This window comes from Acomys minous, assembly GCF_964271855.1.
Source record: "Acomys minous genome assembly, chromosome: 3".
Lineage (NCBI taxonomy): Eukaryota > Metazoa > Chordata > Mammalia > Rodentia > Muridae > Acomys > Acomys minous.
Genome location: NC_140485.1, coordinates 119,180,673 through 119,200,906, shown reverse-complemented (window position 1 = coordinate 119,200,906; position 20,234 = coordinate 119,180,673). Strand labels below are relative to the sequence as shown.

Genomic DNA, 20,234 nt, shown 5'->3' with positions numbered 1-20,234 from the left:
CCTCCCTCCCTCTCTCCCTCCCTCCCTCCCTCCCTCCCTCCCTCCCTCTCTCCCTCCCTCCCTCCCTCCCTCCCTCTCTCCCTCCCTCCCTCCCTCCCTCCCTCCCTCTCTCCCTCCCTCTCTCTCTTTTTCTTTCCCTTTGACTCCCAATGCACTGTAGCTCCAGGTGTCTGGGTCATCACTGTAGCACCGTTTTTCCAAAACAGTCGCTCCTATGACTCCTGAAATTCTGATGAACTGGCTAATTGGTTGATTAAATATGAGTGTGGGATTAAATCTGAGCCCACCATATCTCAAGCACATGTTCTACCACTTTGCTATAGTTTAATCTGAAATCCTTAAAATGGAAGGGGTTTTTTTTTTCCTAAATTATTTTCAATGGCATAGCATATCTTAAGTTTTTGGAGCCCACTGGAGTGTTCCCCTGTGAGAGGAAAGATAGAGGAGCCCTTCCAAGTCAGCCTTAGAGAAGGCCGTGGATACCAAGAGGAAGCTCCCAGAAACTGCTAGTCAGAATCACACGCTCAGCCCCGATGGGCAGATGACAGTGGTGGACCGCTCTGTCCAGGACACTGTGAATTCCTTAGAGGGCCGTCCGTCACACCCATGGTGATTGGGTGGCGGAGCAGGTCTTGGCTGCAGTTCATGGCTGACTGCAGTGCCAGCATGTGGCGGGTAGGGTACATGACTGGGAGCTTGCGTTCAGTTCTGACTTGCCTCAGAGCCCTAGCCCCATCATTTACAGGCCGTGCCATCTGGGTAGGTTACTGACCTCCTCAGCCTGAGCTGCTTCACAAAGCCTCGTGGGATTGCTAACAGGACCTGCTGAGTCATGGGCAATTTAGGTCATAATAGAAAATACTGTACAAAGGTGAACTTGTTATCATCAACCTAATAATAGTTACCTAGTTTCTTTGTGGGTTTTTTTCCCCTACATAACCAGACAAAAGTAATTTTCTTAATTTGTTTTAACCTTTCTAGAGAAATATTTACATTTCTGTGTATACTAAACAAATCCCAAAGGTGATTATTAGTCAGGTCCTTAGTACTGTAACCCATGACAAGCTTTTTTTTTTTTTAATGTATTTTTATTCTGGGGTGTGTGCATCTTGTATGTGTGTGCTGTGTGTTTTGAGGTGTGTCAGGGGATGGAGATAAGTATGTGTGTGCTGCACATGAATGTGTGGTGTGTGCCCCTGTGGAAAGTACAGCAGATAGATCTTTCATCTTCTGTCACTCTCTGCCTTACTACTTAAGACAGGATAGAAACTTACTCTGCTCGGCTGGCCAGCCAGTGAGCTCACAGGACCCACCCATCTCCGTTCCACAAAGCCGGAGTTACAAGCAGGTGAAGACAAGGCCTCCTCTTTCCATGTGTGTTAGGGGTTTGATCTCAGGCCCTGTTTTCCAGAACCTGCTCTTACCCACGGAGCCATCTCCCTGGGCCTCAGAGCCACTTTAGTCTGTATCACCGGCTACAAATCCACTCAGGGTTCCAGGAAGGACGAGAAAGGCCTGGGAGACCGTTCAGTGGGCAAGAGCACTCGTGAAAACGAGAGGCCTGAAGCTCCGGCACGCATGTCAAAGCTGAGCTTGGCAGGGCATGAATGACTATGACCCCAGCATCTCTGAGCGGACATGGGTCCTGGGAGTTTACGGTTAGCTAGCCTAGCAGAGGGAGCGAGCTTTAAGTTCAGTGAGAGGCCTTGAGGTAATAAAGCAGAGAGTGATAGGTGATAGGGCATACTCAGTACCTGCTTGTGCCCTTCATATGTGTGCATCTCTGCACATTACACACACACACACACACACACACCCCTGTACATACGTCTTAGGGTTTCTGTTGCTGCGATGAAACACTGTGACCGAAAAGCAAGTTGGAGAGAAAAGGATTTATTCATTCACACTTCCACATTGCTGTTCATCACCAAAGGAAGTCAGGACAGGAACTCAAACAGGGCAGGGTCCTGGAGGCAGGAGCTGACGCAGAGGCCATGGAGGGTGCTGCTTACTGACTTGCTCCCCATGGCTTGCTCAGCCTGCTTTCTTACAGAACCCAGGACCACCCGCCCAGGGATGGCCCCGCCCACCATGGGCTGGCCCCTCCCGCTTTGATCAGTAACTGAGAAAATGCCTTACAGCTGGGTCTCATGGAGGCATTTCCTCACCTGAGGCGCCCTCCTCTCTGACGACGCCAGCTTGTGTCAAGTTGACACACAGAACCAGCCAGCACAACACTAGAGAGGACTTTTGCAGAAAAGTCTGTGAATGCTGAATGCATGGGAAAGGCTTATTTTCAAATGCTACCATTGTTTTGAGCAAGTGCCCTTGAAGGAGTTAACACAGAGGGACTGGAGTTAGGACAGAAACAGTGATGGAGTAAGTGGATGGACTAGCATCATGGACAGGAAGCGTTTCCCAGAGTAGAGACTGTTCTTTCATAGGGTAGCAACATGCACTTCCAAAATTCTAGAAGCAACATGGTTGGTTGTTTTTGTTGTTGTTGCTGTTGTTTTGAAAATAAACCTGATGCCGAAAATAAATGCTTGCCCTTCAGGCTGCTGACAGATCTGCAGTTGATTGTTCACTGAGCTAAGATTCAGTGTCTGAATAACTCCGTTTTCCTTCCCGATATTTTCCTGGTGTTATGAAGTTGTTGGTGAATCTTCCCTCTGGCTGTTGTTTAGTTTGTGTCGAGGAAAAAGACAAAGTGCAAAATTGTTCTCAGTGTAATTTTAAAATGTTTCTTTAATGACAGCCTTTAGGCCTCTCAGTTTATACTTTTCTCATGAGAACTCAAACATGGGACCACGCTCCCAAATCAAGGATCTTTGTGGAGAAAGCATTTGGTGGTGCTTTCTGGAAGTTTTGATGAACTCTAATAATTGGAATTTCATTGGCCCAGCGGAGAAACTTAATTTTATTACTACAGTAAGAAAATGCAATATGAAATAGAAATGAGCTTAATGAAAATTCTGTTGGTTCTTGACATTAAACAAGGATAAACAGCATCCGTAAATTAGGTTTTCTTTACGATGCAATGTACTTTATTCAAGTAAAAAATTAAAATTCATTTTGAAGGCGAGATCTACTTATATATGTAAACTTTTCCTTGGTCCATTTTTACATTTTTACAACTGTTCCAGAGGTGGAGTCTGAGCTGGCCCCTTCTATGACAAGGAATTGACTTTAATGGTGGTGGAAAGATCAAACACACGTTGTAGATACACATGGCCGTGAGGGAAGTAGCCTGAGGTACCCGGCTGAGCCTGGCGGAGAGGCTTGGACCTTGGAGACTTAAAGCTCCGATGGTTCCACCTTTTCTCTGGCCTCTACTTCTCTTTTCCCTACCCACTGTCATTCTGAGCCCCCCTGCGCCTACTCCCTCGTCACTGGATGCATTCCTGACCCTACTTCATGACCTTTCTTTGGGCAGAGACATTGAGGTTACGATTCTATGGCTCAGCCAGTAGTGGTGGCGCACGCCTGTAATACCACCGCTCGGGAGGCAGATCTCTGTGAGTTCGAGGCCAGCCTGGGCTACAAAGTGAGTGCAGGACAGCCAGGGCTACACAGAGAAACCCTGTCTGGAAAAAAAGAAAAACAAACACACAAAGATTCTATGGCTCAGTGCCTCTATCTCACTCTAGTGTCCAATTAAGACTTATGAAAGCAGGATTTATTTGCACTGCCTTTGCTTATGCCCATTAGGCAAAGCTTTGTATACCTTTGTCCTGGCTACCGAGGTGTGTGTGTGTGTGTGTGTGTGTGTGTGTGTGTGTGTGTGTGTGTGTTGATGGGGGGTGGAGGTGGGAAGGCTGTTTCTCCAAAGGCTGGTTACTTCTGGCAGAAGTGATGGCTACTAACAAGGAGCCACAGAGTTCAAAACCTGCTCCTTTTTTTTTTTTCCCCCATTAGCAGGAGGCCTCTTGGAGCTCAGATCTTCTGAGAATGGGAAAGCTGAGGCAGGTGTATGCGGTACAGAATGAGTAAGGCCCTGAGGGGTTTTTATTTTCAGGGTGCTGAAGAGCCTAAGCTGAAGTGGGAGCACATCACGACCCTCATCGCGAGCCTCAGGGAGTTTGTGAGGTCCACAGACCGAAAAATCATAGCCACTACGCTGTCAAAGCTGAAGCTGGAGCTGGACTTCGACAGTCACGGCATCAGCCAGGTGCAGGTGGTCCTGTTCGGCTTCCAGGATGCGGTAAGTGCCATAGTGTGCCGCAGTTTCCTTGAAAACTCTGCTAAGGATACAGTTTAAATTCTGTTCCCTTTCACATGCATGCCCCCAAAGATAAGAGACAGGTACAGCTGAACCGCCATGGAAAACAGCAAGACTTACAAACATTCCCGAGTGCTGCATTGCTGTTGATTTCCGTGGCCTCTGAAGCATCCTGTACTTTAGCCATGTGTTTTGTAATGCTGTACGAGAAATGACATCTAGTGGCCACTGAGGGAAGTGCACTGATGCACGGGGAAATGCTCACTGTTGAACAGGTCCCCACCACCACACCTCAGGATTTTTCTCTCGTTTCCATATAGAGCACTCTTCACACATTTGTTTCATAAGTATCCACCATTTCCAAGCCAGATACCCAATTCAGAGTGCGGGCAGTTGACGAGTGAAAATTAATCCACATGATCTAATGGTGACCATGGCATGCAACACAAACTAGAGGTATTCTGCAAGTCTGATGCAGAACCCCTCCTGTTGTTGAGTAAGGCTTCTCTGTAGACCGCCATGCCCCAGACACCTTAAGCCACACTCAGACACCCTTACAAGGTATGGGAGACAGAAGTAAAAGATAATCTCGGTGGGGCCTGTGCTGTGAGTATAGAATCATACTGTCTGGTCTTACTTACATTTTAAAAAATTAACTCTTAAAGTATTATTGCTCCTGTATTTGAGGGTCTCTTGACATTTGTGTCCATTCAGAGCTACATCTTCATCCATCAGCAGCCACTGGTGTTCTGACTGGGGTCTACTTGGTCTTTCTGCTGTACGTTAGCGGGTACAAGAGCCTTGACCGGATGAGGTCACAGTATGAAAGCAGCTGGCAGTGCCTGTCACTAGCATTAGATGCTAAAGTCATCTTACACTGCAACTAGGGAAACATAGCCATCTGCAAGAGAGTGCAATGGTTTAGCTGATTTGCGCTTGCCCACATACTGGTTTCCAGGCGAGAGGTTGGAAGGCCAGCTGGCTGTAGAATTCAGAGTGAGAGCTACTTAGCTGTAATCCTGGGCCTTGGGCCCCGGTCAGACACAGACACGCAACTCACTCCCCCCTGCGCAGCCTGTGCCCTGTCTAGTATGCTCATTGGCTGATACGGTGTGTAATGAGGTGGCTGTGCGGGGCAGGGCATGGTCACAAAGGATTCACACTGGAGAGGAATGGTCCAGTTTGCTAAATGATGTACAGGAAGTCACACAGGCAGGTCACTCCAAGAAACGGAGGCGTTTCAAACTCAGTCTGAAAGGATGTCCCAGAACAAGCGAGGTCCAGAAAGCTCAGGTGTGTGCCTGTTTCAGTGTCTATTTAGGTGGGTGGAACATTTACCACTCATTGTAAAAAAAAAAGTTACCTTTACAACAAAGGGTGTGTGTGTGTGTGTGTGAGAGAGAGAGAGAGAGAGAGAGAGAGAGAGAGAGAGAGAGACTGACTCTGACTACACTTTTTGGAATATTCTAGAAGATTATTCCTCTGTATAGAGAGGCATAAGCAACAATGAGCAGGGGGTAGGGAGGGAGAAAAAAAGTAAAAAATAAAGATGAGGATTGTGGCAAGGTATAAGCAGTGCACAACTATTCGCTTCTACCCTCCTCCCTTGATTTTTCCAAATCGTGAATGTCTGTGTTAACTGGCAGCCCTGACAAGGCAGGGGAGGGTTTGTCTTTCCTGAAAGCCCCTTGAGCCCTCCCTGCTCTTAGGCCTTCCATCAGCCCTGCTGAGTACCGAAGATGCGGCCTTCCCATCTCGCCAGAGGCCTTCCCTGAGCCTAATGACCTGAATTTAACACTGGGAGCATACGTGGTAGACAGGAAGAACTGACTTCCACAGGTTGTCCTCACAATAACACACACACACACACACACACACACACACACCATGTATAATAAATAATGTAAAACATTAGATGAAAGGTCACTGTTTTTCCAGGTCAATAAAGTTCTTCGGAATCACAACATCAAGCCACACTGGATGTTCGCCCTGGACAGCATCATCAGAAAGGCTGTGCAAACGGCTATTACCATTCTGGTGCCAGGTCAGAACTATTTAATTACTGTGTAAAAATAATTAGTGCTTGTGTGTGTTGGGCTGCTCTACCTCTGTCATTTCGTTTCTGGTCTTTCTTCTAAGAGCACTTGTTGTCTTTATTTTGTTTTGTTTTGTTTTTGTTTTTTAAGTCATTTCAGAGTTACTGCCTTACTCACTTTTCTGTTGCTGTGATAAAACACCATGACCTAAGCAACTTATACAAGGAAAGGCTTATCTGGGCTTTCAGCTCCAGAGTAATAGAAGGCTGCCGCCGCCACCATGGGGGTGGACGGGTGGGGGGTGCATGCCAGAAGGCAGAGCTCACAGCTTGAACCACAGAGGCAGCAAACTTGAAGTGGCTCAGGTCTTCAAACTGGTGAAGCCCGCTCGCTCCCAGTGACACACTTCCTCCGGCAAGGCCACCACACCTCCTAAGCCTCCCCAAATAGCGCCACCAGTTAGAGGCCTGGTGCTCAAATACGTGAGCTTCTGGAGGTGATGTCTCATTCTGACTACAGCAGTCACCAGGTAACATTCATCCAGTGCATCCGCTGTGCGCAGCGATAGGCTGAGCAAAACGGTCACTCTGGGTGTGGAAGATTGGCTTCAGGCAGCCTGCTTGGACATGAAGAAAAACTAGAAACCGTAAGATGCCCTAAATAGTTAAGAATCTCAATGTGTAGCTAGCTGTGCCCACGAATATGTTTCCTTGTCACTGTTTTTAACCAGCGAGTCTCAGATCTTCCAGTGCCTTCAGCAAAAATCACAGCTCGTGAGCCCATCCCGAACAAATGGAGTTGTTAAGATTCTTTTAAAGTTCTAATCACAGAATTGAAAGTGCCGTCTCCTGTATGTGCCAGCATGTGTTTAACTTCTCCCAGCGTGAACGTTCCCTACCTGAAAGGCACACTGCCGCCCCTAGTCACCCAGAGCCCATGCGCCTAGGCTCACTCTTAGAGCTGTCCAGTCCATGGACATGTAGCCGTGTTGGCGGTGAAACACAAAAGGCAGTGATGATGATGAACCAAGGTTTGTGAAGTGAGGGAGGAGTGTCTCCTACTGTAAGACAGACCTCTGAAGTACCTGGGCAGTCTGTTCAGTAATGAGAACTTCCTTCTGGCATGTCTGTAAACTGGCGGTGCCGCTAGATAGGTCAGTCCATGGATAGACTTACACACAGGAGCTAGGCACGTGGACCGCTGCTGTGGTTTAGAGCTGCATTCTAAAGGTAGGAAATAGAAACCTAAAGGGATGAGTGTGAGCTATTTTGGAGTGTCACCAGCCTTTAAGTAGTGTGACTCCTTCCACGTTATGGGATTCCTGCTCTGTTCTAAGAATGCCTTGTTTGGCTTGCAAGTGTGGGCATAGTGTCTCTGCTACCTAAGTATGTCTGGACCTAGGTTGTGCTTCCTCAACATCATCCTCTGGCAGGATTTTATGCCTGAGGTAGGAGAAATATAAAATGAGCTTGAGACATCCTGTGGTGACAAAAAGTAAGGAAGCTTTTTTGGGGTTGGTTTTGTTTTGGTTTGGTTTTTGAGACAGGGTTTCTCTGTATAGCCTTGGCTGTCCTGGACTCCCTCTGTAGACCAGACTGGCCTCGAACTAAGAGAGATACCCCCCAGTTCTGCCTCCCCCAGTGCTAGGATTGCAGGCATGCCCACCGTGCCTGGCTTAAGGAAGACTCTTAAGGTCAGGGTTTACTGGAAAGATTGGATCTGACATGAAATCCCCACCAGTTCATGCTGCAAGAATTTGAATGGCAAAATGAAATGAAGTAAACATAGTATTGGGTTATGGATCTGTGTTGATAATTTTTCTATCACCATAGAAACTTCCTAAGATAAGCAGTTCATAAGAGAGACGATTTATTTCGGCCATGATTGGCCATTGCTTTGGGCTCTTGGTGACACAGCCTAGTGAGAGCAATTGGCAGAGAGAAACCTCTTGGTTCCTGGCTGGGAAGCAAGAGTCTGGGTTCCACAACCTACAGTGACATAGACCTCCTAATGACCCCAGCTCCTAAAGGTCCCACTACTCCCATTAGTGGCTGCTCTAAGCACTGAGCCTTTACTACCTCTACCTCTGGGGGGCGCTTTAAGACCCAAACTATAGCAAGCCTAACAGGACAAATACCTGTGAGTCCAGGGTGAAATAAATAATTCAATAAGTAAACACATGTGAGGGTCAGCCCTTGGCTATAATAAAATTCTATTTGACAGATGTAGAGAGAGTGTCTTAGGGTTTCTTTTGCTAATGAAACACCGTGACCAAAAGGCAAGTTGGGGAGGAAAAGGTTTATTTGACTTGTACTACCACATTGCTATTCATCATCGATGGAAGTCAGGACAGGAACTCAAACAGGGCTGGAGTCTGAAGGCAGGAGCTGATGCAGAGGCCATGGAGGGGCACTGCTTATGGCTTGCTCTCCATGGCTTGCTCAGCCTGCTTCTTATAGAACCCAGGGCCTCCATCCCGGGGATGGCACCACCCACCATGGCCTGGGCCCTCCCACATCGATCACTGATTGAGAAAATACCTCATATCTGGATCTCATGGAGGCATTTCCTCAACTGAGGTTCTTCCTCTCAGATGACTCCAGCTTGTGTCAAGTTGACACTAAACCAGCCAGTACACAAGCACCAGCAGTGATAATTATTGTAGACAAGGACTGTCAATGACGGCTAAAATTAGTAGGCAGAACAGTGACGAGACACAGGATAGTGAAAGGCTTCCACGTCTCTTCTTGCAAGGTACTGACTAACTACAAAGCGAAAACAGCAACTCTGTGGTGGAGAAACCTGGATCCTTCCTCAACCAAGGAATTCAAGCAGTAACAAGGCCCGTGTATGATGGGACTTTTTTTTTCCTGGTTTTCCAAGACAGGGTTTATTCTGTATAATAGCCCTAGGTGTCCTGGACTCCCGTTGTAGACCAGGCCTCGAACTTGGAGAGATCCGCCTTCCTCTGCCTCCCTAGTGCTGGGGATTAAAAGTGTGCACTACCATGCCCATCCATGTATCATGCACCTCTTGAGGCAATGCATGTAAGAAGGGCACAGCATCATGCCTGTGTTTTTTTTTATTTCAAAGATGTAGTCTCTACTTGACCACGACAGTTCATCAAGTGTACCTAAAGCAAAGTGCATGGTATAAAATATCTGAACAGAAAGTAGGATGTTCTTGGGAGACTAAGGCAGGAGGAACAGAGGTTCAAGGCCAACCTGGGCTACAGAGGACCCTACCTGAACAAAAAAACCAAGACAAATGAACGGGGGAGGCAGACGTGAGTGGGGTGAAGGTGAAGACGAGAGCTAGCACAGGAATACTAGTCACAGATGGAGGAGACCAGGATAGCTGGTACCTCCTCACAGTGAGAGAACATGCACCAGAGAAGAGGCAGATCCAATGGGGAAACCGCTCACAGATTGACGGTGTGCTGTTGTGCGAGCCTGTCGTCCCAGCGCGTGGGAGGCTGAGGCAGGATGGTGGAGACTGTCAGGCCGGCCCAAGTTACGTAATGAGATCCTGTTTTTAAAAAAACGAGGGGGGCGGGGACTTGTTGACAAGTGCCAGTGTTGGTGTCCTGGTTTGGGCACTAGTTCTGAAGTCACTTGAGATGTTAAGGTCACAGTGAGCTTCTGGTAGGTACAGAGGAACCGCTCGCTCTGTATTACCAACTCCTCTGCTGCTGTAAAACTGCTTCACTGGGAAAGTTTTAAGAAGCGTCCCTGTTCCAAAGTGATCGCACAGGACAGAGTGCAGCGGGAGTCCCTTAGGAGCTCTCTTCGCAGGCTGTCATTAAGATCACTGGGAACATTGAGTGTCATTAAGATCACTGGGAACATTGAGAATAACATTGTTATTCTCAAGTGCAGTGGTAACCAGGCAGAGAAACACTGAGTGCAGAAGCCAGGGTGGCCCTGGGGAGTTAGAGCTGATGATACAGGCGCACCTTCCTGCATTAGGCACCATCTTTAGAGCAGTGCAGCTGCTTGCTGTTCCCACTGCAAGAACAAATCCGAACAGATGCACAGGAATCCCGCCTTGACCTGAAGGCTCAGTCTGGGTGGATTGCGTGGGGGCTGGGCTGGTGCATCGTAATGCATAAAGCCCATTAGTCAGTGGTCGTGCTTCTCAGCGCTCTGGTTTGCTGTGCAGAGTTGAGGCCACATTTCAGCCTTGCGTCCGAGAGTGACACGGCTGACCCAGAAGACTTGGATGTTGAGGATGAGCACGAGGAGCCGCCTTCAAACCAGCCTGTCCGGAGGCCTCAGGCCATGGTCGTCGTTGAGGACGCTGTGGCCACCTCGGGGGTGAGCACGCTCAGCTCCACTGTGTCCCACGATTCCCAGAGTGCTCACCGGTCGCTGAGTGTGCAGCTCGGAAGGATGAAAATAGAAACCAACAGGTACCTTGAGGGTGCGGGGTGGGCTCTTTTTTCCCATTCCTATTAAAAGTGAAAGCTGTGGGTCTGCTTTAAAAGTCGGACTTGGCAGTTTTGTCACCCCGTCGCAGAAAGGGAAAGGCTGTTCTTGTAAAGCAAGGTTGTGGGGGCGGGTTGACACTAACCTCTTATAAAATAGTGCTCCCTGCCTCTAGTGAGTTGAGCTCAGCTGCTTGCCTCTTTGCCCTAGGAGCACTGGGGTTTACAGAGTAACAGGTTGTTGCCTCATGACCCCTATTGGAAACAGACTCGGGAAAGACTGTTCCTCCCAGGAGACAGAGGAGAGAGAGAACAGAGTGCCCCAAGAATTTGGTACCATAGAACCCGTGCAACCCAGTTATCAAATGAGCTGTAGGTACTTCCTGTTCTTCACAGATGTTGGCACAGTCTTGAGTTCCTACGATGTACAGCTTCCTGCGCCGGTCCCTCTTGACATGTGGGAAACTGATTTTATGGCTCTGGTTCTACAATGAAAACTTCTTTTTAGTGAACCAATAAAACAGGTTCAAATATTTAGAAACCTTAGTTGAAGATACAGTTGTTCACCAGGGTGACAAAAGTTGATGATTCCTTAGCGTTAGTTTGAGTTTCTGGAAGTCAGACTTCGGTGTGAAACCTACTCGACTTTGGTGGTTTTCGTGGGGGAACACTTCAGAATACAGTGACATGGGCTCTGGTGTCCGTATCCCAGCCTTGCCCTCTGCCACCCAGCTCGGCCCCGCGCTGCCTCTTCCAGCCCTCCATTGTAGCAGCTTCTTGGCCACTTCATTTCACTCAGCCACGCAGCCCCGACTGGAGTTGATCTCAGAACCCGTTCCCTGGTCTCTGGAAGAAGGGCTTCTCGGCTGCCTGTGCTGCTCCAGCCCTGCCCACCCATGCCTTCTGCTCAGATTGATTCTGCAGGAAAGCTCCTCTGTCTACCAAAGAGCTGGTCTGTCCCCAAACCTCTGCCCGCCCACCCTGGCATGCCGGTAGCACCTACCTCTCTAAGTGCGTGTGGCTTTCCATTTTCTCCTTTGCCTGTTTGCTCCACCTCCTTCTCACCATCTGGCGCTGCCTTCTGTCTACCATGTTTATGACGTCTGCAGTTTCCAGGAGCCACAGTTCCCACATCGACACATGTCTTTTCTGGGGTCCCATTGGCTCCAGCTGAAGTCTCGCTTCTCAAAATCTATCCATCTCTATAGAGAAGGTCTTGCCGTGTTTCTGTGTTACACTCCTACATAGCTACCTTTTTGTAATAATCTATACACTTATGCTAAGAGTTCAATCTGTGAAATCCGAGGACCACTGGCTTCCTCTTTCCTTTCTAGTAGTAATTCCCAGGTTCCCTGACCCTCAGGAAAGTGAGACAAAGTATAGTGTGTTCCTTACAAATTATTTGAGGAAGGGTGAGTGGACAGTTTACATAAAGCAACAGGCAGCTAAAGCGGGGTCACTGCCTGTCTTACTCCTCCTCTGCTTTCAGTTGGTATTATTATTATTTCTAAATATTTTAATATTTTTTTCAATCCTTTTTTTACACAGTGGCTCATGTAGCCCAGGCTGGCCTTAAATTCAGTCTGTTTCTGAGGATGCCCTTGAGCTCCTGATCTCCCTGCCTCTACTTCCCAAGAACAGAGATTACACGCTACGACCTACACTTAACCTTCAGTTGGACGTTGGTATGGGTGTGTGGCTGTGTGCTTGCCTAGCATGTACAAGGCCCTGGTTTCAAGCCATGTCCTCCTCCTCTACAGCGGGGAGGGGGAGTTGTGTGTGTGAATATGGGGGAGAAGGGAGTGTATTTTAGGGAAGGGCCTAATTCTGGTGCTAAGAATCTTAAGTTTAGTGGCTTAAGCTGGGCAAGTGTGAAAAGCTGAGTGAATGAACTCAGAAACCACTGGCTGGTGACCTGATTTCCTTGCCCTGTGATTCCAGAATTGCGCCCAAGCCCACCTCATAGCTGTGCTCACCTGAGTTAGAAAACTGGACTCACGGTAGTTTCTTGCCATACTTTTCTGAAACAGAAAGGAAGGCAACTGTCACCCTTACACCATATTTCCCAGCTAACTCGCATACGGTGACACTAAACCCATGAGCTAAATACACACTTAGGGTACGTGGTCATAAAGCTGGACTAGGGACAGCTGAGGTGGCCTAGCAAGCCTGGTCTTCCACTGTGGTGTTCTGTCTTTTAAAGATGGAAGAGATCTGCATGGCCTCAATAAGTTCTAGAAATGCCCGTGTCCTTTGAGAAGGCAACAGCAATCTGCAGCCACTTTTCTATAGGTCTTTAAACCAGCAAGGTGGACAGAGATACGTTCCAGACCAAAAACCACCCATTTAAATTTCATCCAGAGCTTGCTTCCCAATCCGGGACAATCACTGGTGCTGGGGTGGATAGAAAGTCTCGCTCTGGCCCTTGGCTTGAGGTCCATGCTGTGATCTCTCTGCAGGTAACTTTGCTTACACGTCTTCTTCAACCCGCCTCTGGCTCTTACTGTGCCTTGCTTTTGTCCCACCTCTGCTGCCGACTCTACTACGGTCACTGTCCTTCACAACGGTCTCGGTTTCATCTCTAGGTCCTGGATGGAGTAGATCGTGGAGCTCGAGATAGGAGCCCTTGCTTGGACCTAGTGGTTTATATATGTTGTGTTGTGGAATTCTCAACAGTAATCCTGCCTAGAGGTTTTCCATTTCGTTTTAACTGGCAAAACGGAAGCCTAGAGGCATTGGGAAATATGTCTAAGGTGAACACAGGAAGTGTGTGGCTGAGCCAGTCTGCAGGCCCAGGCTTATCTGTCAGCTGCAGCGTGCTGCCTTCCCAGCATGCCAACGGAAACAGACTTTTGGCTCTACATGGCCCTGAAGTAAATCTATCAATGGTCAGAAAGTGAGACAGACAGCTTGCTGGGAGCTGCGGGCTGTGAAGCAACTTGTCTTAAAATTCTTGTTAATAGTTATGTATTTTATTTTTGGATTTATTTAATATGAATGAGTGTTTTGCTAACATGTATGCCTGTGCCCCACGTGTGTGCCTGGTGTTCTCAGAGGCCAGAAGAGGGTATTTGATTCTCTGGAACTGGAGTGAGGGAGAGTTGTGAGCTGCTGTGTAGGTGTTGAGAATTAAACCTAGGCCCTCGGTGAAAACAATGCTGTGCTTTTAGCCACTCAGCCATCTCTCTATTTTAAACTTACAGAATTGTGAATCAGAATTACTGAGGTAGTTTTCTAAAGACCCAGAGTGCAGGCTTCTGTAAGCTGCAGTGTTCCCGCCCAGAAACACGATCGACGGTTGGTTCTCAGTTGCTGAGTGGGCTTCCTGTGGGCAAAAGTGATGCCAGGAGGCCAGAGTGTATCTTTGCATCTTGGGAGTACACCAGAACCACTTTAGAAACAGAATGTACCAGGGACACAGCCATCTCTTTAAACGCTTCACTAGCCTTACCCACCCCCAGAAGTGAGAAAGGAAATAGCAGCAATGACAATCGCAGCAATAACCATTCACATTTATTGAGCCCCTGCCTCCTGCCAGACACCCCAGCGCTTCCTCAGATTTTCATAGTTCAGGAAGGATGACTTAAGTCCCCACACATCTGCCTACTGAGCTCACTACGCATGTGCTCTTATTACACATGCCCTCTTACTACGCATGCCACTGGCACCGAGTCTTTGAGTTTTATAAAACCCCTGTGCTCATAGCCTGAGAAAGAAGCCTACGCTTAGAAAACCCACTGTCACTTCCTGTTCTGTTATCCCGTCACCCGACCCGAGTCTCTCCTACAGACTACTTGAAGAGTTAGTTCGGAAAGAGAAAGAGCTGCAAGCACTCCTTCAGCGAGCTATTGAAGAGAAAGACCAAGAAATTAAACACCTGAAGCTCAAGTCCCAACCCATAGGTAAGCTGCAGAGAAATCCAGAGTTTTCCTGCTTAGACATCCCTGTTCAGGCGGCTGCCACAGGAGGCTGGGGAGACCGGCAGGCAGATTGTACGGTACTCTTTCCCCCCACCCCCTGCTAGAATTCCTTTATTAAAGATCTCCATTTTAACTGTAGTAACCTATCATGTTCTGTGAGCCCAGCAAAAACGCGCTCTTTGGGAGATAATGCGTTGTTGAGGTAAACAAAGTATCTCCACTGTTTTAGTCCTTTCTTTTTTTAAGATTTCGCTATGAGGGTGGTGGTGGTGGCAGTGGTGGCCCTTGATGTCTTTTGGTCCTAGCACTCAGGAGGCAGAGGCAGGCAGACCTCTGAGTTCTACAGAGCACGTTCCAGGACAGCCAGGGCTACTCAGAGAAAACCTGTCTTGAAAGGCAGGCCAACAAAAGAGATATCACAACGAGAGTGCCAGAATAAAACAACGCTACTTTTGTTATTTAGCATCTGTATCCAGCATATTCCAGCTTCTCTCCCTTCTAATTTGGAGAGACTTAAATAGGATAAGCTTACAGCAAGAAAAGGCCATAGCTTGAAACATTAAAGGAATACAGTTATGAGAACTTGCAGGTGAACCTTATTTGCTAATTATTCAGAAGCTGTGTCTACAGTTATTCAAGTATTCGGCTCTTCTGAATTACTTTACCAATAGTGAAAAGGGGGGATTATAATTGTTACTCTACAAACTGTTCGTCTTAGTTGCACGAAAATTACAAGGCATGCCTTGGGTACACAGAATTAATCCTAAGAAACTACAAGTTCCACACCAAAGTCTGAAGTGGGTGTGGCTTCCTGTCTACTAGTAGAGTGGCTGGCCCGAGTTTTATTTACATCGTCATTTCTAGAGCCAGCCTCAGTTTTCTCTGTTACTCTCTAGCAGTCTTTAATTACTTAAAAGTAGCAACAAATTTCCATGGATCCCGAGGTCCCACATCACTTCTGTGACGCTAAAGATGACCCCTGTTTTGGTTCTAGATATCCCAGGGTTTCCTGTGTGCCACCTGGACTCTGCCGGCACAGCCCATGAAGACTCTGAGCTCGCTGGCTGGCTGAGAGCGAATGGAGCTGATGAAGACACTATAAGTCGGGTAAAGAGAAAACTATGTGTGGGACCCGTGGTGTCCCACGTGTCTACCTCAGGATGAGTGTTTGCCATGCATGCGCTGGGTACCTGAGGCCCAGGAGACACACTGCTGAGCAAGCCAGAGCCACTCCCGCCCTCCCCAGATTCACACATTAGGACAGACGAGTTCCACTGATTAAAACAAAACAAAGCAAACCTCTTACAATGGCACCTTCTGACACAGTTTTCAGGCGTGTGTGCCTGTGTGTGTAGTTTTCAGGTTTATGTATGTGTGTGCCCCGTCTCTCCCAGAGGGCGGTGAAGCTAGGCCAGCTATGTGCACAGGGACAGGACAGACAAGGAAAGAGTGCAGTAAGAGATGCACAGAGGCAAGGAGGGAAGGTGGACCACAGCACTGTTGTCCGCAGCCTCCAAGGAGTCTCCTGTTTATAGACTGGAAATGAGGAAGTGTGGGGAACTAATGGAGCGAGAGCTACAAGTGTCCTCCTCCTGCTGCTACTCACCTTTGGTCCATTTTTAATTCTTGTGCAACGTTACTGATCTCCACTAGGCAGTGGCTGTTAATTGCTACGTGACAAAAGTAGATGTAGCTGGTCAGAAATACTCTATGCAAATCACATTATGTCGATGACAGCCTAACTCTTCTCTCACCATCATAGACTTACAGTTAACATGAAGAGTAGTATTTGACTTAAGATCACATGGATGACACATATATACATATTAAGGTGTACTTGAGAGTTGGAGAGAGCCTGTGCGCTGCCCAAGCCTGGGTTTGGTTCCCAGCACCCACATCTGGTGGCTCGCAAGCACCTGTAACTCTAGCTCTAGGGGATCCAGTGCTCTCTTCTGGAGTCCAGCCATACCTGCTCTCTGCACAAACAAATACACATACGTACATAGGTAGAAATAAGACTTCTTTTTTTAAGATAATACTTTCCATTTGCTAGAAAAGACCTCTTAATGATACTATACTGCCTTAAGATTTAGGTATATACTTTTAAATAACTAAAATAAAATTTTATTTTTACAACATATGGACTACATAAAATGTATGGTCTCCTTAGAAATATACCTTTAATACTTCCCTGCTAACTACATTAAAATACCTCTCTTGCTAAGGGAAAACAATATACCCAACCATATTCTCCAAAACATTTATCCCCTTGGGCTCAGATCCCAATCAAGGGAGAGTGGGTAATGACCCACTAAACCACTGCCCCTTTTATCTGCTTTAAAACTAAAAGCCCCGTTTACATCCAGGACGGACTTTGCAGTGAATTACAGGAAGGTCCCTGTCACTGGCTAGGAGAAAGTAGGTCCACAGAGACTGCAGTAGGCAGTAATGTCCCAAGGATACTCTTTGTCTACTTGTGGACAAACGGGACTGTAGAGCACTAGGCTTGTTGGATGCAAACACTACGGATGGGTTTCTAATTCTGCAGTCAGCAGGCTAGTCCTCTAGTAATTCCAGGAGGTTGGTTTTTTAGACCCATTCTTAGTTACTAGCGGTGCTTGTCTTGTGGGCAGATGCATCTGTTAGCACGGTACCGAAAGTGTCTCAGTCTCACTCCCTGCGTGCTTTGCTGTCTCTGCAGTTTCTGGCCGAGGATTACACACTGGTGGACGTTCTCTACTATGTCACACGTGATGACTTAAAGTGCCTCAGACTAAGGTACCGCTCTCCCCCTTGTGTTTGGTTGTCATGAGGGAAAGAGCCCTGGGTTGAGAGCAGGAAGTCTGGGTTCCTGCCCTGCAGGGTCTCCAAGCTGCTCCACAGGCTCAGGAAGGGCCATGTCTGGCTTTCAGCCCTCTGACGAAACTGAGTCAGCTGGGCCAGGCTATTTGGGGGAACTCTAATGACTAGGATTTCTGTTTAAGCATGTGCCAATGCCTGCCTGCCTCTGGAAGAGGTTTCTTTTTTAATGAGTTTATTTATTTATTCACTTTACATCCTGATAGTAAGGATGTACTCTCCCTCCTCTCCTCCCAGTCCCTCCCTCCCTCTTCCCCCATCCCCTTCCCCCTATTCCTCAGAAAAGGGGATCCCCCCAACCTACCCCAGCTTGTCCTTGGAAGAGATTTCTTAAATAGGATTGCAGACCAGAATCATGCATGCACTCTAACGTAGCTCATGGTCCTGTGGTAAAACAGTTGATGCTGCACTTACTCATCTACCAGCGGAAACACTTTGTATAGTCTGCTACGATTTCTTGTCGGTGTCCTCTCCCAGCCAGGGTAGATCCCTAACAACCACTTCTATAGAGACACATTTCTCGGGTCGGGGTGGGGGGTGGGGAGGTGGGGGGAGGGGTGGGGTTTGGGGGTGGCACAGGCCTGTAATCCCAGCACTCAGGGTGGCAGAGGCAGGCAGATCTCTTGAGTTCAAGGCCAGCTTGATCTACAGAGCGAGTTCCAGGACAGCCAGGGCCACATGGAAAAAGCCTGTCTTGAAAAAAACAAAAGGACAACAACAAAAAAAATTAGTTAAATTAAATTTTTAAAAATTTTCAGAAATGTTGGGGGCTGGAGAGATGGCTCAGTGGTTAAGAGCACTGTCTGCTCTTCCAGAGGTCCTGAGTTCAATTCCCAGCAACCACATGGTGGCTCACAACCATCTGTACCTTCTAAAGCCTTCTTCTGGTGGACAGGTGTACATGCAGATAGAGCACGCATATACATAAAATAAATAAATAAAATCTTGAAAATGTTTTTCAGAAATGCTGAGAATGTGAAATGATGTTTTGTGCCTTGATACTTTCAGTACTGGGTGGTGAGGACGTGCTTTGCACATAGAATGCGTACGGCCTGATAAGCCTGGGGCTAAGTGCTAGGAGTCCCTTTTCCCTGTCAAGGGCAGGAGTGACAGCGCTCTTCACCTTGTTCTTCTGTCTTTAAACAGGGGAGGGATGCTGTGCACGCTGTGGAAGGCCATCGTCGACTTTCGGGACAAATGCACCTGACATGAGTACAGAACTGCTTGCTCCCCTGTGGGACGAGGAGCCAAGGGAGGAGAGGAAGAAGCTGCACTTTAAACCCAGTGTTTGTTTACTAGTGTCAAAAAAAAAAAAAAAAAAGGACAAAACTCGCTGAAATTTCCCAAGTTCTATTTCTACAAAATTCCAAAGGACTCTCCATAAAGGTTTTCAAAATAATCCTAGTTAAGAGCTCTAACGTCAAGGACTGTTTTAGTCTACACGTTTTGAAATATTTTTGGGTCAGCAGCTGTTGCGTTTCAGCCCAGTGTTTACCGCGGAGCAGACAGAACCTTTAGTGTGACTGTGCACCACTGGAAGAAAACCAAAATGTGACCACATCTTCTTAGGGTTCTGTGTGTGTGCGCGGTGTCCCCTGAGTCTCTGAGCAGAGATGCATAATTTCAGTCATTGTATAAAGTTGTTTTTTTTTTTTTAAGTGTGCAGAACCTAAGAGCAATGGTTGTTACTCTGTGTACTGACTGTCTTATTGACTGTGTTTTGTAACTTAAGTTTCTGGCCTGGAGTGTTTGCTGATGGAGTTTGTGTACTACTGAAGGGCCCCGGTCGCACACGCCTGGATCACGGCCATGTTAGCTTGTTCTAAAGCTACCCACTGTGTCATATTTACCTGAAGAGTAAAACGATGGCCGGCGTGCTACTTTGACAAAGTCCAGAGAATTCTCATTTTGTTCTGATGAACTAAATGACTGGCTTAAAATTTAGTTTTGGTTTGTGTTGTTGTTGTTGTTGTTGTTGTTGTTGTTGTTGTTGTTTCACCTATAACTTCAAGTAGAACCTGTCTCTAGTCTAGTGATAACAGGACGGCTGGAATCCAGACTGTCCCTCGGGGTCAGCAGAGGCCAGAGAAAAGAGCGGTGAAAGTGAACATTTTAAACTCTGAATTAGCTGGGTGGTGGTGGCGCACACCTTTAATCCCAGCACTCGGGAGGCAGAGGCAGGTGGATCGCTGTGAGTTCGAGGCCAGCCTGGTCTACATAGTGAGTTCAGGACAGCCAAGGATACACAGAGAAACCCTGTCTCAAAAAAACAAAACAGAACAAAAAACACACATACACTAAACTCAGTGTATTTCCCCAAGACCCCAAGTTACCGTGAGACAGTAAGACACCGTTCCGTATCTTAAGAGGCTTACAGGAGGATCCTAATGGACGTAACTGTCTTTTCTGTCTCCTTAACGTTGTTCTCATATTTGGGGAATTTTTTGATCCAAATAATATATTTTTATGAACCTTCCCGTGTTGAAAGGATGAGATCAGAAGCTCCTGGATGGATAAACGGTACATTTCCTATACACAGAGGAACGTGCTTATTGCATAGGACAGAAATCACATAGAGGTGTTTGAGTATCATGACTTGACTGATACAAGTCTCCAATAAAATAGACATGGTCTATGTGAAAATAAAAGTGTGATGCATCATGTTGCATCTGAGTATACAAAATACTCTCTGGAATATTTTCTCATTTGACAGCAACAGGATTGATCTTTAAAAGACCCTAACTTCAAGGGCATTAGTCTCTTAAATCCTT

The 20,234-nt window shown here is 47.2% G+C and overlaps 1 protein-coding gene across 2 annotated transcripts in view; it reads left to right on the top strand.

Annotated features, from left to right (window-relative positions):
• MAP3K5 (mitogen-activated protein kinase kinase kinase 5) overlaps positions 1-19,407 on the top strand; it is a 189,843-nt gene extending 170,436 nt beyond the window's left edge. For both annotated transcript variants that reach the window (XM_084776261.1, XM_084776262.1), the window contains exons 24-30: positions 4,019-4,204; positions 6,161-6,266; positions 10,420-10,669; positions 14,474-14,586; positions 15,599-15,711; positions 17,306-17,382; positions 18,610-19,407. In XM_084776261.1, coding sequence (XP_084632387.1) covers positions 4,019-4,204; positions 6,161-6,266; positions 10,420-10,669; positions 14,474-14,586; positions 15,599-15,711; positions 17,306-17,382; positions 18,610-18,670 — 906 coding nt within the window. In that variant the 3' untranslated portion in view covers positions 18,671-19,407. The remainder of the gene's footprint in view (positions 1-4,018; positions 4,205-6,160; positions 6,267-10,419; positions 10,670-14,473; positions 14,587-15,598; positions 15,712-17,305; positions 17,383-18,609) is intronic.
• The last annotated feature ends 827 nt before the right edge of the window (positions 19,408-20,234 follow it).